The sequence below is a fragment of the Onthophagus taurus genome, chromosome 11 (genome assembly GCF_036711975.1).
Source record: "Onthophagus taurus isolate NC chromosome 11, IU_Otau_3.0, whole genome shotgun sequence".
Classification (NCBI taxonomy): domain Eukaryota; kingdom Metazoa; phylum Arthropoda; class Insecta; order Coleoptera; family Scarabaeidae; genus Onthophagus; species Onthophagus taurus.
This window is the reverse complement of record NC_091976.1, coordinates 15778560-15793906: the sequence shown is the minus strand read 5'-3', so window position 1 is coordinate 15793906 and position 15347 is coordinate 15778560. Positions and strand designations below refer to the sequence as shown.

At 30.6% G+C, this 15347-nt stretch overlaps 2 protein-coding genes across 2 annotated transcripts in view; one reads left to right on the top strand and one right to left on the bottom strand.

Annotated features, from left to right (window-relative positions):
* The window catches only part of LOC139432239 (ubiquitin like 3), a 54018-nt gene extending 50792 nt beyond the window's left edge, over positions 1-3226 (bottom strand). Inside the window, exon 1 of the mRNA XM_071200688.1 lies at positions 2740-3226. Coding sequence (XP_071056789.1) covers positions 2740-2769 — 30 coding nt within the window. The 5' untranslated portion in view covers positions 2770-3226. The remainder of the gene's footprint in view (positions 1-2739) is intronic.
* Positions 3227-3315: 89 nt separating this feature from the next.
* On the top strand, positions 3316-15266 carry LOC111416189 (tetratricopeptide repeat protein 5-like). Its single transcript, XM_023048150.2, has 6 exons — positions 3316-3639; positions 3730-4080; positions 4131-4427; positions 4491-4858; positions 4912-5056; positions 14868-15266. Exons 1-6 carry the CDS (start codon positions 3562-3564, stop codon positions 14985-14987), a joined length of 1359 nt encoding a protein of 452 aa, XP_022903918.1. The 5' UTR covers positions 3316-3561; the 3' UTR covers positions 14988-15266.
* The last annotated feature ends 81 nt before the right edge of the window (positions 15267-15347 follow it).

Sequence of the window (15347 nt, the reverse complement as noted above, 5' to 3'; positions counted from 1 at the left end):
ATATATATATATGAAAGAGACATCGTATGGAGGTACATGTCCAAGGAGAGCAAAATCCTCATCTACAAAACAACAGTGCGGCCGGTACTGATTTATACATCGAAAACTAGGGCGAATACGCCAAAAGTGTGAGAGACTGAGTTCGAGGAGACCTGTCGAAAAGGTGGCACGAATGCCGTATTCAGCATCCTCAGAAAAGGCCTGATGAAGCAGAAAAACATCATAAATAAAGAGGAAGAAGAAAAAATACATATATCTCCAAGATTGAATACTGAAAAACTCCAGAAAGAAGTTTAAGAATGATTTATTTTATTCGTCAATCATATCTGATAAAGGTAGGATTGGTAAGATGCGACAACGCAAATGACTAACGGATCCATAGGTGATTTCTATGACGCACCAGTCGTGTATGATGTACAGAAAGGAAGACACGTCATTTTCCATGAGTGAACAAATTCAAACCGTCTAGCCTGCATTGAATCAGTTTCCGCAATTTTATCATTTCGTCGAGGTCGTTTCAGCAAATGTTGTGGTGAGCAAACGAGCGGTGTCTGTATTAGATTTAAATCATCAGTCCGATAAATTTTGTAATTTCTTCAAAAGTGGCGGGTTTCCATCTGTTTAATATCACATGATCAATCATTTCACGTTGATGCAGTATTTGCTCTGCATATCATCTATTTTACTAACAGGCTTATCGGCTTTTCGTGTAAGAATAACGAAAGCACTTGCTTTAACATCAGAAAGCAAAATCTATTAGAAGCCCAGCTTTTCCAGTGAACGGAAATGATTGTTTCCTGTTAGCGATTTTGTTCCACTGGATATTATCTAATGAATTATCAACAAAGTTCACTTCCTCTTCTTCGCTTATAGTAAGTTCTTCCAACATGTCCTCAAAGTCTTCACTTGCATATGATTACTACAATAAACATTTTGAGGATGATAAAGTCACTGATGTGCGTGTCACAACAAGTTACGTTCTGCCGATTCGTTCGGCGGCCGGATATGGGTCAGGTGAAAAACTCAGCCTAATCATGCTTGGCGACGAACGTGTTAAACTATGCATTTTCTGATAAAGATAATAAATTATAACAAATTCAGAGTAGATATTTTTTGTTTACACTTTTTTTGGTTGCTGTCAGTGCCAAAACACTGTATCAAGACACCTAGGAGTTCTCTCCTGTCCTAGAATAAAGGGAAAGACGTCCTCGCTGCTTCTTTAACCAGCTTGTCAGACTTTTCATTACTCACAATGTCTGTGACCTGGAACCCATCATAAACTAACTTCATTACCCCTGGCAAGTTTGTTCAGGTTATCGATACATTCTTTGACCAGTGCGGTTCATATTTGACCATACAAATTTTGCTATTTGTTTCCAAGTATTGTTTTCGTAGGTTATAGTTGAGACATCATAAACTTTGAAGCTGTTTCAATTAACTTTTCGCTTTCTAAAGCCGTAAATAACATTTTAAAACGCGATTCTTCGTACGCTCAATGCGGAAATTGAACACTATCTTTCCTGCTATTATTTGCCGGAAGCGCCTACACTATTCTTGAAAGAGTATAGAGGTCATAAGAAGCTTTTCCGTAAACTAACATTGAAGCATCATGTCAAAGAATAGACATAAAAGAAAAAGAACATCTATGTATAGGCTCTAAAACTATCGTAACGATAATGGGGTCAATCCATACGGACCATTTTCCCAAGCTATCTTGTAAGTAATGTTCACCAATTGACTAAATCTCTTTAGAGGAAGCTGTTAATTGATGATTTCAACAAATTTTGAACCGCTGCAACTTTTCTTGTGGACGTATTTCAAGGTGGAGGTGGAGCTTTATGAAAGGGACACATCAGAAAAGCAAAATTTATATCAAAAACAATGATTGATATGTTTTGAAATTATCTTTTGAGAGGGTTGAATCATTACTTTGTTACATCATTAGTCCTCGAATCTCAGCTTGTCAAAACTCAATGTTGATGGATTAAAAGTAAGCACATTTCTGCAAACTTTGCACTTAATCGCCCTGTATAAATTGAAAAATCAATAATAATAATAAATAATTCGTTGTTGTTGCATTAATAAATAGCACGTTTGATATTGCCAAAAATACAAGCAAAAATGACTCATTGCGAAGATTAGAAAGTAATAGAGGTTGTAAACGTTTTATCTCATTATTGTTGTGTACTTACCTTAATTATCTGATAATTAACTTTAATAATTCGTTTGTAAAAACAAAACATTTCTTTTTCTTCCATTGATGTTGTGAATAAAACATAAATCTTAATGAAAACCACAACATAACTTTGCACAAAGACTTCAAAAAAGAGAATGTAACAATTTCTTTGTATTGGATCCTAACCAAATTCTTAATTCTTTTGATGGTGTTAAATTATGCTTCTGAAGATGGTCTTTTGATTGAAACATGTAAAGTACACCTTCATGAAATGATTCTAATTAATTTTTTTCTTTTAATTAATTATACAATAAATATATCTAATTTAAAACACAAAAACACCGTGTTTGTTTTTGTATCTTTGCAATCCTCCTACAAAGACACAAAAAGAAAACTGTGAAGAGAAATTAAACTGAATTTTCAATTCTTTTGTGAGGGTTGAACTTAAGTAGGTCGACTTCGTGTAACGTCTTCTAGCAGAAGGATTAAAGTATACTTATAGAGTTATAAAGTGAGATGTAGGGTGCGGTTTTTAAACCTAAATTTAAGGCCCCCTTTCTTACCTTATCGGCGGGAATGTGCCTAGAAGTCATCCTAGAAAAAGAAAAACGCGGAAATCTGTTGTGGGTTTTTTCTTTTTCCTTTTTCCTCTTGTTTCGTTTGAAATTAATCCGTTTCTTGGTTGTTACGGAAGTTCTTCAACGGAGGGGGCCAATACAGGTCACTACACTACTACTACTCCGTGTACTCCATAGTGTGTCGGGATAAAAAAACGGCAAGAAACTGCACCCACAGCACTAAATTTTAACTGAATCGCGACAACATCTTCTCGACACGTTCTGTTTTCAACGTACGGCAATTTAATATCGTTTTAGGATGGATTCACTTAAACTTGGGGCCCTCTTTGCGATCGAATTCGACGATTTTTTAGTGGAACGAACCACAACAATGCAGCAAACAGACACTGAATGTGTGTGTGTTCTGCGCAGATGGACTTGCGCTCAAGAGAAAATCCAGGAAAGTTGTGGGTTTATAGAAAATATTCACTTTGATTATAAGCGCCATCTATTATTTAACACCGACAAACATCAATTCAATAAATACAATTAACCTCATTTTCTTCAACTCCATTCTTAATTGTACCAAAATTCATCATCAATCCTCAATATTTTAATTAAATATCGTATTCGAAACATAATTTTACATTAATTCATTAAAAACGACTCATTTTTTCAAAAAAAATTAATCTAATCTTGTCACTCATAGATGTCACTATTATGAATTAACAATATGTCAATTAAAACGTCAACATAACCTAACAAAATTCAGTGCAATCTCTCAAAACACAAAAAGTAATGTAGTTATTTTCGATATAATCGCACAAAATGAGCACGAAAGACGATGGTAACGTAAACGGTGATTGCACGGAAAATAAATCTGGTGATATCTTAAAAGATCTTAGCGTAAGTACTCGATAAATTGAACAGGTGTTCCACCCACACAAAAATCGTTTCAATTTAGGTTTAAAAATTGATAAATCCCTTTCTATTTAGGATAGGGTGGGTGCTTTATATCATTTTAGAGATCATTACTTTGAAACGCACGACCTAAAGGAGTCCGTCAATAAAACGCACGATGTCGAAGTAGAATTAAATAAAATCGTTCCCGTCTTCGATGAATACAAAGACTGTTTAGATAATACAACGCGTGCTAATTATTATTATTTACTTGGTAAAGCGTTAAATGTCGTGCCAAAATACGATAGGAAAGTGGAAGAAAATTTATCAAAATGTCTCAAATTAAATCCGAAATTGGTTAACGCTTGGAATGAATTGGGGGAGTGTTATTGGAAAAACGATAACTTAAAAGAGGCCACAAATTGTTTTAATAAAGCTCTATCATTAGTGAGTTACTTTTTAACTGTTAATTTTCCTTTAACATTTATTATTATTAGGGAAAAAATAAAATAGCTTTAAGAAATTTATCAATGTTAGCACGTCAAAATAGTTTTAACACCCAAGAAGAACGTATAAAAAACATTGAAAAGGGTCTAAATTACGCTAAAGAAGCTGTACAAATCGATCCACATGATGGTACTTCATGGGCTGTACTAGCAAATGCCCATTTAGCATCATTTTTTGGAATTACACAGAATCCGAAAACATTAAAACAATGTTTAAGTGCTTACAATCAAGCTGAAAAAGACATTGTAGCTAAAAGCATGCCGGATTTACATTATAATAAAGCAATAGTAAGATTTTTTCATACCCCAAATTAAAATAAGTAATTATTATTATAACAAATTAATTTTTAGACTTTAAAATATGAAGAAGAATTTAAATTAGCTTTGGAATCGTTTAACGAATCTTCTTTGTACGATCCTACGTGGGATCCTCCAAAAATAAAGCAAAAGCAATTAGTGAAATATTTAAAAGATGTTAATGAGTTGACAAAAACATCTGGTAAAATGAAATTAAAAAAACTTCAACAATTACTTCAATCAATTAATGAATCAAAGCAATTGGGCCCTTTTTCTGGAGGTAGCTACACATCTACTGTCACCGGGGCGACTGTTAAATTGAATGAAGTGAAATTAAACGATCTCCAACCTGGTTTAAATGAAGAAAAAGTCATTTTGGGTAAAGTTGTATGTTCGGTGCATAACGAAGATACTGTACCTTTGTAAGAAAAAGAATTAATAAGTTTAATTTTTTTGAGTGTGTAATTTTTTTTAGTACCTTTTGTATGGTGGATAATGTTGGAAGTTGTGTTGTTGTTACTGTTTATAATATAGCAGAAGGAAAAGGGGTTATAATTGGAGATTCTGTAGCAATTCCTGAACCTTATGTAACTGATGTTGATTTTGTATTTGAAGAAATGGTAAGGCTTTTTTTTATTAAATAGTTATTTATATAGAATGCTATAATTTCGCAGGCTTCAAATATTAATAATTATAAAATTATTCTGATTATTTTAAAATATAAGATATAAATTGGGTTCATATAATTGGCAGGTGATAACTAAAAATAATCATACCTCAATTATATTATTAGGAATTTATTGTTAGGTTATCATTTTAAAGGATTTTAATCAAGTGACTTTTTTATTATACTTAATCGATGATCTAATTATAACTATGATAAAAGTTATTAAAAAAATAAAACGTTTAAAATAAGTGAAAATTAATTAAAAAATAACCGTAAAAATAGCGTATCATTTTGATGTTTAAGACGACATTTCATTTAAAAAACGTCAAGAAAATATAATAAGTAATAATAGGTTTCATAAATGTCCTTCAATTAAATGGTAAAATATTCTTGAGCGAAATTCCGGTGACACGGGATTAATTCTTACTCATAACAGAAAAGTCGCATCAGATTGAGTTTTTGAATGAATTCAAATTTCGATTAAAAGATTCTCTTTTCAGAAAAGATTCAAATTCATTTAGAAATCCAAGACTGATATCGCAATAACTTTAGATCTATTTTCTTGCACTTGCTATAATAAAAAATATGGATTAGATTGATATCAAGCTGCTATTTCAAGTTTGTGTTTGCAATATTTTTAGAACTCAATTGACAAGTCTGTGACTGAATGATTTCACAACTCAAAGTAACAGTTATTGAAATGAAAATACAAATTATGACAGAAGATTAGTCATGAGTTGTTCAAAATTTTGAATAACAAACTTTTTAGGAAAAAGAACTAGCAATCTTTATAGTTTTTTAAAGAACTGATGCCGACATAATTATCCTAGAAGATCGAGAATGAGCGTTTTGCTCATTCGACGTTTTCATTAATTAGATCCTATAGACCCAAAATTCTTATAACAATGAATTTCAGATTCTTACTTTGCTTTTGTAATAGTTATTTACGATACAAATGCGGAAAGGCTCTCTTTTCACATGAGCATGCTAGTTTGCAGAACAAACGACCGAAGGGAGTGAGTGCTGCATTTGCGTGCGAAAAAATACTTTCCGCATGAGTATTGTACAATATTTTTTGTAACGAATAAAACGTCCCTGTGTGACGATATGAGTTGCATGTGGGGTTTTTGACAGGAAAAAATCAACCGAAATTCGAAACGTCAATATGGATTTTATTGATTGCAAATTGATTTTTATAGATTTTTTTAAATATTTTAAAACTGTGTTATCTGCACACGAAGGTATAAAACGTTCTTATTAACCTTTTCTTATAATCATGCACATTTGGTCATTAAATATTCTTGTTAGTTGCGGTAACAAAAAGCATTTGTGCAGGAAAACGCGTTTCCCGCACGTCCTCTCTGTGCGGGAAATAGGTATCTAGATGCTATGAGTTCAAAAAGTAATATTTCCATATCTGTTTAATCAGAGTAAGCATCGTCGTTGTATACAAAATCGACGTATTTTATGTTTCGGATTGTTTTGTGCTAGAAGGAGCTTTGTTGGGCGGAGTTTCTTGTATACCGACCGCATATGTTGTCAAAATGATTAAGGTATGTGCAGACACTTGACAAACAGAGAAATCTATGGTCAACGAACCATCTGAATCATCAAAAAATTTTCGGGTTGCGCATATCTTCCCATATTTTTGGTACGCGAGCAATGGAGCTGAAAATTTCTTTTGATGCCTGGCAAAGGTTCGACGATATATTTTATAGGTTTTAGAAAAATAGTCGAAAAAGTATATTGACAGACTGGTTGGAGACTTGCTAAAAAACAGCATCTTTTGTATGTTCAACACTTTTACATGGTAATTTAGAAAATTTGACTTACTGGGATATCATATGAAGAAAATAATTATGCAAAATGGAAGCGGAAACGTGATTTCCAATTTTATATTCAGTACTGTAGGAATGTGCTTTTAGTATTTCTCGATTCCCATACTTAAACTATATACAGGGTGTGTCATATGTCTGGAATATAGCCAATGACTTCGCCATTTGTGGTTTTAAAGAAAAATGTTTCAAACAAAAAAATTCTTTATTAATTGTGGCGTATTTTTTGACGATACTTGCTTGTTTACATTGTTCTTTGTTTCGTTGCTATGGCAACCAACATTGTTATTTTAAATGGGATGCATATGTTTTTTTTGCACATTTTAATAGAGAATAAATCTCTCTACGCGATGAACATATCAAATCATATGGTTGTATAACACAAAAATCGAGATAAAATGCGTTCTCTGAAAATATCAAATCAGCAAATTACAATCAAAGTAGGCGTCGAAATAACCAAACTTCACTTTGAGTGCGTTTTCTATCACCGTACCCATAGATTATTAATATTTGGATTCTTTGTCGTTCCCTTAATTGCGCCATATTTGTTTAAACTATCAATTTTTTAACATTTAAACTTGTCAACGTCGTTATTTCGGCGCCTACTTTAATTGTAATTAGCTGATTTAATACTTTCAAAAAACGCAACCATATGATTTGATATGTTCATCGCATAAAATATCGTTTATAGAAGTATGCAAAAAAAATATATGCATCCTATTTAAAATAATAATGTTGGTTAACATAGCTACGTAACAAAAAACAGTGCAAACAAGTAAATATTGCCAAAAAAATGCGCCATGATTAATAAAGAAACCTGTATTTGAAACATTTTTATTTAAAACCACAAATGACGAAGTTATTGGCTATATTCCAGACATTTGACACACCTGTATATTTTATATACAGTAATAATAACTTTTTCGTTTTTTGAGAGAGAAGAAGTTATAGGCCTTCTTTATTTTTCGTTTTTTTCGTGAATCTGAAAAAACATTCTTAAGGCAACTTTTTATGAAAAATGTCATGATACAACTAGAAATTAAATGGAAACACTTAGCGCACAAGTTACAGCCTCCTAATAAGATATTCTTTTTTATTAAATGAAATACATTGTGTGACATCAGAATTAATTATCCTATTTTTTGATGTGAAAATCGAATAAACGAAAAATAAAAAAGTTATAGGCAAAAACCGAAAAAGCAATTTTTTTGTTTTTCGGCAATATTTTAAAAAGTAAAACAGCTAGATCCAAAAACTTTGTTGAAAAATGATGAGCTCTAAGATACGCAACTTTGCCCCCATTTAACCATTTCTGTATATCTTATGGTTTCTGAGAACCCAATGGTGGGGGTCGAATTTGAATTATCCTGTATATGTATAATTATACAGGTTGTTTCATAACATATGCGCAGGACTTCAGGATGTGATATCTTATCCAAAAATTTGAAAAAATTTCTATCAATTACCTTCTAAATGCACCATTTTCGAGATACAGGATGTTGAAATTTAATAAAAAAAATCGTTTTTTGCGAATATCTCCAGAACCGTTTATCGTACAGAAAACAGCGTTTGTAAGCATTTTCAACTTATAAGAAGCTAAGTTTTGTGCGAGAAAAAATTTTTTTAAAGTCATAATTGGTGAAGATTTTGACCTTGGGGTAGTGGTTGGTTTTCTCCCCAACTTCTACGCCACTGGAAAAAGTACGGTTTTGAGACGCCCATTTGAACCGTCAATGTTTTCTACACAAAAAAGGTACTATAGGTCATGAGCTCTAAAGTTGGCCGTTTTCTAGAAAAATCAACTTTTATGTTGAAAAACATGGTCATTTTTTTGAAATAAAAATTTTATTTTACAATTAAACAAAATTTATGCAACATTAGAACAAGTATCAAAAGCAATTTGATTTTGTATTGATCAGGAATGTAGTAAACTTTTGCACAGGACGTGTCGAACTCTTAATGAGAGATGCCTAACAAACATAACGCATCACAAGGAAAAGTTAATAAAGATTTTCATAGTTACATATCGAGACCAAAAGAAACCGCATATTTCCGGTCACCAGTGATGAAGACAACGAAATAAATATTTTATTGTATTTTATTGCATTTCCAAATTCAATTTAATAACAAATTTATATTATATATTTATATTTTTATCCAAATCTAATTTTTGTTATTAATTTTTTGTTTTAATTGTTTCATTTATTTGATCTTCTGTTTGTTATTTTTGGTAAGTAAAAGCTAGTAAACTAAAAGATTACTAGCTAGTACAAATAATAATAGAAATAAATTAAAGGACAAACTATCAAAATATCATGGTCTTCTAATAACAATACGAACGGTTTCCTGCATGATTTGATAAATTTCCGAATATGACAGAAACTACAATAAATAGGTATAAAAATGTTTATAGATAAATTGTAGAGAATTAAATTCCCTTTCGGGTAGGCTAATAAAATATGGGGCGTTCCATTTAAAATTTTCGACTTTCTTGCGGTTGAACATGGAGAAACGGTAATTCAATTTTTGACCACGTGTATAAGATACTCCGATACAATAAATGATAATCTATATAATAACATCTGAAGAGTAATCGTGCCAATTTAGAGCTTCTTTGAATGAACGTTGGCTGGGATATGGGGTTTTAAAGAGCATGGTGAAATTTGCCAAAAAAAAATTAAAATCAAAATAACTCGAAAACGAAAGAAGCTAGGTACCAAAAATTTTTATGAAAGTCAACATATTTTTTTACTTATAATATGAAGGATCAAAAAATAAATTATACTCTGGTGATGACTTTTTTAAATGTTTATTTCTCTAAACTAGTTTCGGGCACAAGCCCTTCCTCAGTATAATTAGAACCTACAAAATTAACAAACAAAATATATTATAATGAAGTTACAAGTTTGTATGATTAAAAACAAAGTTTTAAGTATTATTTAATTAAATTGGATATATGGACTTATGTTATGTATTTTTATACAGGGTGTATCTGAATGACTGCAACAAACTTCAAGGGGTGATTCTTTAGTGAATTTTAAGGGTACTTTGATATATGAACCATGGGCGACTTCGGCTCCCCTAAGGAGCTACACCCCTCCAAAGATGGCGGAAAATTTTGGTTTAATTTTTTTTTCTCAAAAACCATAAACGCTAGGAATATGAAATTTGGGGAAGATGTTTAACTCATAATAGGGCACGTTTTGACCCTATTTGTACTTTTAACCTACCCTTCTAAACTACTAAACGTAACCACCCCCGTTCAATTTATGCCTAGATTTTTTTATGCAGATAGTAAATACATTTAAAAAAAATTTACATAGGTAGATGAAAGTATCCTAAAACTTTTTTGTCTCTCTAAAATTTTTCCAAAAACGACTAATTTTTGAGAAAAAAAATAATAAAGCAAACACTGCCCGTTAAACAACGAAGTTGTTGATCAAAAGTTGGAATGAATTTTTATTGAAAAAATCTTAGTAGGCTTTGTAATCTTTGTCAGAAATATTTTTGACGTTTAAATGTCAGTGTTTTTCTTACTATTATCAATGTTTTTCAAATAAAGTTCTATCGCATTTACGCTCGTTCACTCGACGTTTCACAATTTTAAATAAAACAATAATAATAGTAAGAAAACCACTGATATTTAAACGTCAAAAATATTTCTGACAAAGATTGCAAAGCCTACTAAGATTTTTAAAAATTCCGTCAACTTTCGATTAACAACCCTACAGCTTAACAGTTAGTGTTTGCTTAATTAATTTTTTTCTCAGAAACTATTAACTTTTCGAAGAACATCAGAGAGGCAAAAAAGTTTTAGAATAATTTCATCTATCTAAATAAAATATTTCCAATGTATTTATCACCATCATAAGAAAAATCTAGACAAAAATTGAACGAGGGTGGTTATGTTTAGTAACTTAGAAGAGTAGGTTGAAAGTACAAATAGGGCCAAAACGTGCCCTATTATGAGTTAAACATATTCCCCAAATTTCATTTTCCTAGCGTTTATGGTTGTTGACAAAAAAAAGTTAAACCAAAATTTTCCGCCATTTTTGGAGGGGTGTAGCTCCTTAGGGGAGCCGAACTCGCCCATGGTTCATAAATCAAAGTACCCTTAAAATTCACTAAAGAATCACCCCTTGAAGTTTGTTGCAGTCATTCAGATACACCTGTATATAGTGGATTCCCAGGTACATCGTATAATTCATAGAATTAAATCAGTGCTACATATGTTTCGAATCTAATGATTCTTCTTCTTTGGCACGACTAAAATTTAAGAAAAAACAACAGGAAATGACATACAGGGTGCCCATTATGTATGGAATATAGTGTATATCTTGGTAGGTATCAACTTTATAAAAAAACATTTTATGCAAAAGTTGTTTAATATTTTATTTACCATAATAAGACAGCATTCAATTGTTTTTATTTCAGAAAACAAATGAGCAACGAATAACATTTGAAGTTTTTTAAATAGCAATGTACCCTGTCGTTAGGCTCATTTAATAGAGATTTTTTTTCTCTTTACGATGCCGTAAAATTTTAGTACCCTTACATCAGAAAATTTTTGAAAAAAATGTAAAAATTGTTTATTAAGAAAATTTAACTAATAACATTAATCTAAATATCCGAGATCGTCAAGTACCTCGCAGTACCTCGAATTATTAGAGATGTACACTAATTTTTCGTTTATTTGTTTTATTTTGTATGTAAATTTAATTTACAGTAATAATTCGAGGTACTTGACGATCTCGGATATCTAGATCTGTTATAGATATCGAGATTATATTAATCTAGAAGATTAATGTTATTGATTAATTTTTATTAATAAACAATTTTTCCATTTTTCTCAAAAATTTTCTGATGTAAGGATACAAAAATTTTACGCCATCGTAAACAGAAAAGTAATCTCTATCAAATGAGCCTAAAGAAAAAATACATTGCCATTAAAAAAAATTTAAGTATAATTCGTTACTCATTTGTTTTCTGAATTAAAAACAATTGAATGCAGTCTTATTATGGCAAATAAAATATTAAACAAGTTTTGTATAAAATATTTTTTTATAAAGTTGATACCTACAAAGATATATACTATATTCCATACATAATGGGCACCTGTATAAGTATTACATAAAGAATTGGAGTTAAAATTATAAAATATATAATAAAGGTAATTTACCGTCAAAAATTAGGTTGTCTGATGGAACTGAACATTCAAAACCGTCTGTAAAACATTTAATTCTTAATAAAATCACAACGCGACAATCTTACGAAGAAAACAGGTATCACATCGAAGGTTAAAACACGATAGAATAAGAAAAGTGGAGTGCAATTGAGCATGTGCGGGGGTTACAGGTTTTTAAATTGATATTATTCATCGGGAAAATGTGTGAAAAGGCAGCTATTTTTATTTTTACAGGAAATTCAAAAAATGTCTATTGTTATTGGTATCAACGAAATCGTTCATTAGTATGTTCTTTTTGTTATTAATGTTAATGTGTAACTCTTCATAAAGGTCCATCTCTCTCGATTTTTTATATTATGCTATTAATTAATGCTATTATGTTAAGTAGTAAACTTTTAAATTACATTTAAACACAAATTTGTACATAAATCAAAGTATAAAAACATTATATTTGACTGAATTTGATTTTACGGGAACAATAACGAAAACACAAAACTAAATATGTACATTATAAGTGGTTAGCGAAAGCGGGAACAACTACCGAGCATCAAGGATGTGATACAAAACGCCAAAAATGACCTGTATTTTCATTTTAAAGTATGGAAAACTAGATATCGTTATAAGTATTGTGATCAAAGTCAAGTTAATTGAACTACATTAGGTCATCAAATAAAAATCTAATATCAGTCACAATCAGTTAATCTGATTTCTCTCTTTCCGGGTATGGATTTCTCAAATAGGTGTAGAGTGGTCTTCGAAGCGGGATGATTTGTTCATTAAAGTTAATGACTTCCGGATTATTTTTTATGAATCTATTGATCTCGTATGATTCGATTATTTCCATGAGGTTGCTTTTTTGTAGTTTATGTATTAACTTAACGTCTTTCTTTTCATCAAAATCGTGATTATTAAATAGGAGATGTCGTCCAAAATTTGACCTATTGCTGTTTTTGTGTTCTTTGATTCTCCGGGTCCGCGTAGCGCAAATTACTTAGGCATTTTCCATCAATGTTTATGCATTTTTGGGTCCAATCCAGTTGTTTAAATGCACTCTCCAGGACTGTGATGAACAATTTGGGTTCAACATTGTACCGCCTTGTTTTACTCGCAATCAGTAGTTATAAATAAGTATGGTGTATCGATAATCGACTCTGCATTCTTGAAGTGCTTGCATAACTGCCATCAACTTAATTTAAATTAAATTTTATAAATAACTCTAAATACCCATCTTGAGTAAATACCTCCGGGTATATATCCAGGAAATTTACTTATTAATCAGATTATCAACCAATAGCTTAACCAGATATATTGCTTTCTTATACTTGATAAGGAAACATCTCAATTCTCAATGACCTTTTATTTTAAATTTAATTACACCAATGCTATCCTTCACCTCTTCCTCAATACCATACATTTCATAAGATTGATTTAGTAGTGCTTAAGTCTATCTTGATTAAGTATGTGCTTACGTCTGTCTATTTCAAAGCCTCTATTATTTGTCAACTGCTTTATTGCAGACATTCGAACTCTTTAATACTTTTGTGAACAGCAGGACCAAGTATGCGTTGACGTTGCAATTAGTGCTAACCTCGCAATTTTCTCGCACACTCTCTTAACACAAGCTACTTGTAATATTCTAAATACATTGACGACACCATAAATCTTAAGAAGTATAAAAGAAAAGAGAAGAAGTCTTAAAAAGCAGAACCTACAGGTTAATTTATTCATGTAAAGTAAAATTGATTTTCTTGTAATCTGCAAGGGTTTAAGTAACAAGGATGAAATAGAAATTTATCATTGCTTTTAATAAAGAACATTTTTATAATGAACCAATATAGAATGTAAAATACATTATTTGTAACAGAATACAGTTGCTACAGTTAGTACAATTAGTAACTATTTCTGAATTTTATGCGTTAGCCACACACGCTTCATGTACATTTATAGAAATGTTTTCTTTAGAAATATTCGTTGGAAGAATTTGATTTGCAATTTTCGCAATGGAATCGTCAACATAGTCCTCAGCGTCTGTATATGATATTCATCCCTCGTGCCGTTTAATGGTCGTTAAATTTATACTTGAATCTGCCAATAAACATGTCGAAGATCGACGAAAGCAAAGAGTGGAAAATTCACTTGGCTTTGGCATTTCTAAATAAGCAGCAATTTTAGTAGGCATCTTTTGAAAAGTATCTAACTGGTTGAATTACTAACTTGATTTTGTCAAAAAACAACATTTAATTTGTTTAATAATATAAATGTGATACTATTTTATTTGGTGAATATTAAAAGCAGTCAGCAATATTGCAGCCTTCTTTTAATTTAAATTCTGATTAAAACAAATAAATCATTTGATTAAAATCGTGATCTAAATCAGCTTAATTAAGTTGATGTCATAAAATTCTTGAAAAACATTTTATATTTTGATATACTTTTTTAGGTATGAAAAAACTACACTTTTTTATGATACACAATAATTTATTTTCGTTTATAGCACATCGGTACGTTCTTAAAAATAAAAATTAATTTCTGATCCTTAAATACATAAGTAGTTACACTTTAATTTTCATCTAGGTGTTTTTGAATAACTATTTACATATTTCCCAATGATATTGTCTTAAAATTTACACTTGATTACAAAATTGGGTTCGCATCGATTTTCTAATTATAATTTTTTTAAATGTTTGTCCTAAATACATTCCACTTTTTATTTTTTCTTTCACATTAAAATTTATTTTTTCTAGGAGTATAAATTTCGATCGATTCGTGTGGAAACTCCATTGGTATTGGTTGTAAATGGTAAAAAACTGACAAGAGATAAACAAGCAAGCGTTCAAATGTCGATTACAAAGAAGTTTGAATAACAACAAAAGTGGTTATTATAATAATATCATTGTATAATGAGAGCTTCCAATGTGTTCTTTAAAAAAGTTATTACTAACAATTTTTTAATACCCTATAAAAAGATATTAATAAAAAAAATGAAAGAAATTATTTATTTAGATTTTTAGAAAAAGAGCTAGTTTGGACCAATAATTGTATTCCTAATCTTAATTAATATTAAATTAAATTAATAAACAAACACAATCACATCTGTTCGTAATAAACGCTTTTTTATATACGAAATAAAATAATCGAGTACAGTTCTTTCTTCCTTTTGAAAACTTTTCGTTCACTTCATTTTTTCCGTCTTCCTTTTTATTGTAATCCTGAGTTCATTAAAT

Excerpts from the sequence above, each read along its gene's own strand:
- LOC111416189 (XM_023048150.2), top strand. The coding sequence starts at position 3,562 with ATGAGCACGAAAGACGATGGTAACGTAAACGGTGATTGCACGGAAAAT. Across the intron at positions 3,640-3,729 it reads ATATCTTAAAAGATCTTAGC|GATAGGGTGGGTGCTTTATA; the intron begins GTAAGTACTCGA and ends CTTTCTATTTAG. Across the intron at positions 4,428-4,490 it reads TACATTATAATAAAGCAATA|ACTTTAAAATATGAAGAAGA; the intron begins GTAAGATTTTTT and ends ATTAATTTTTAG.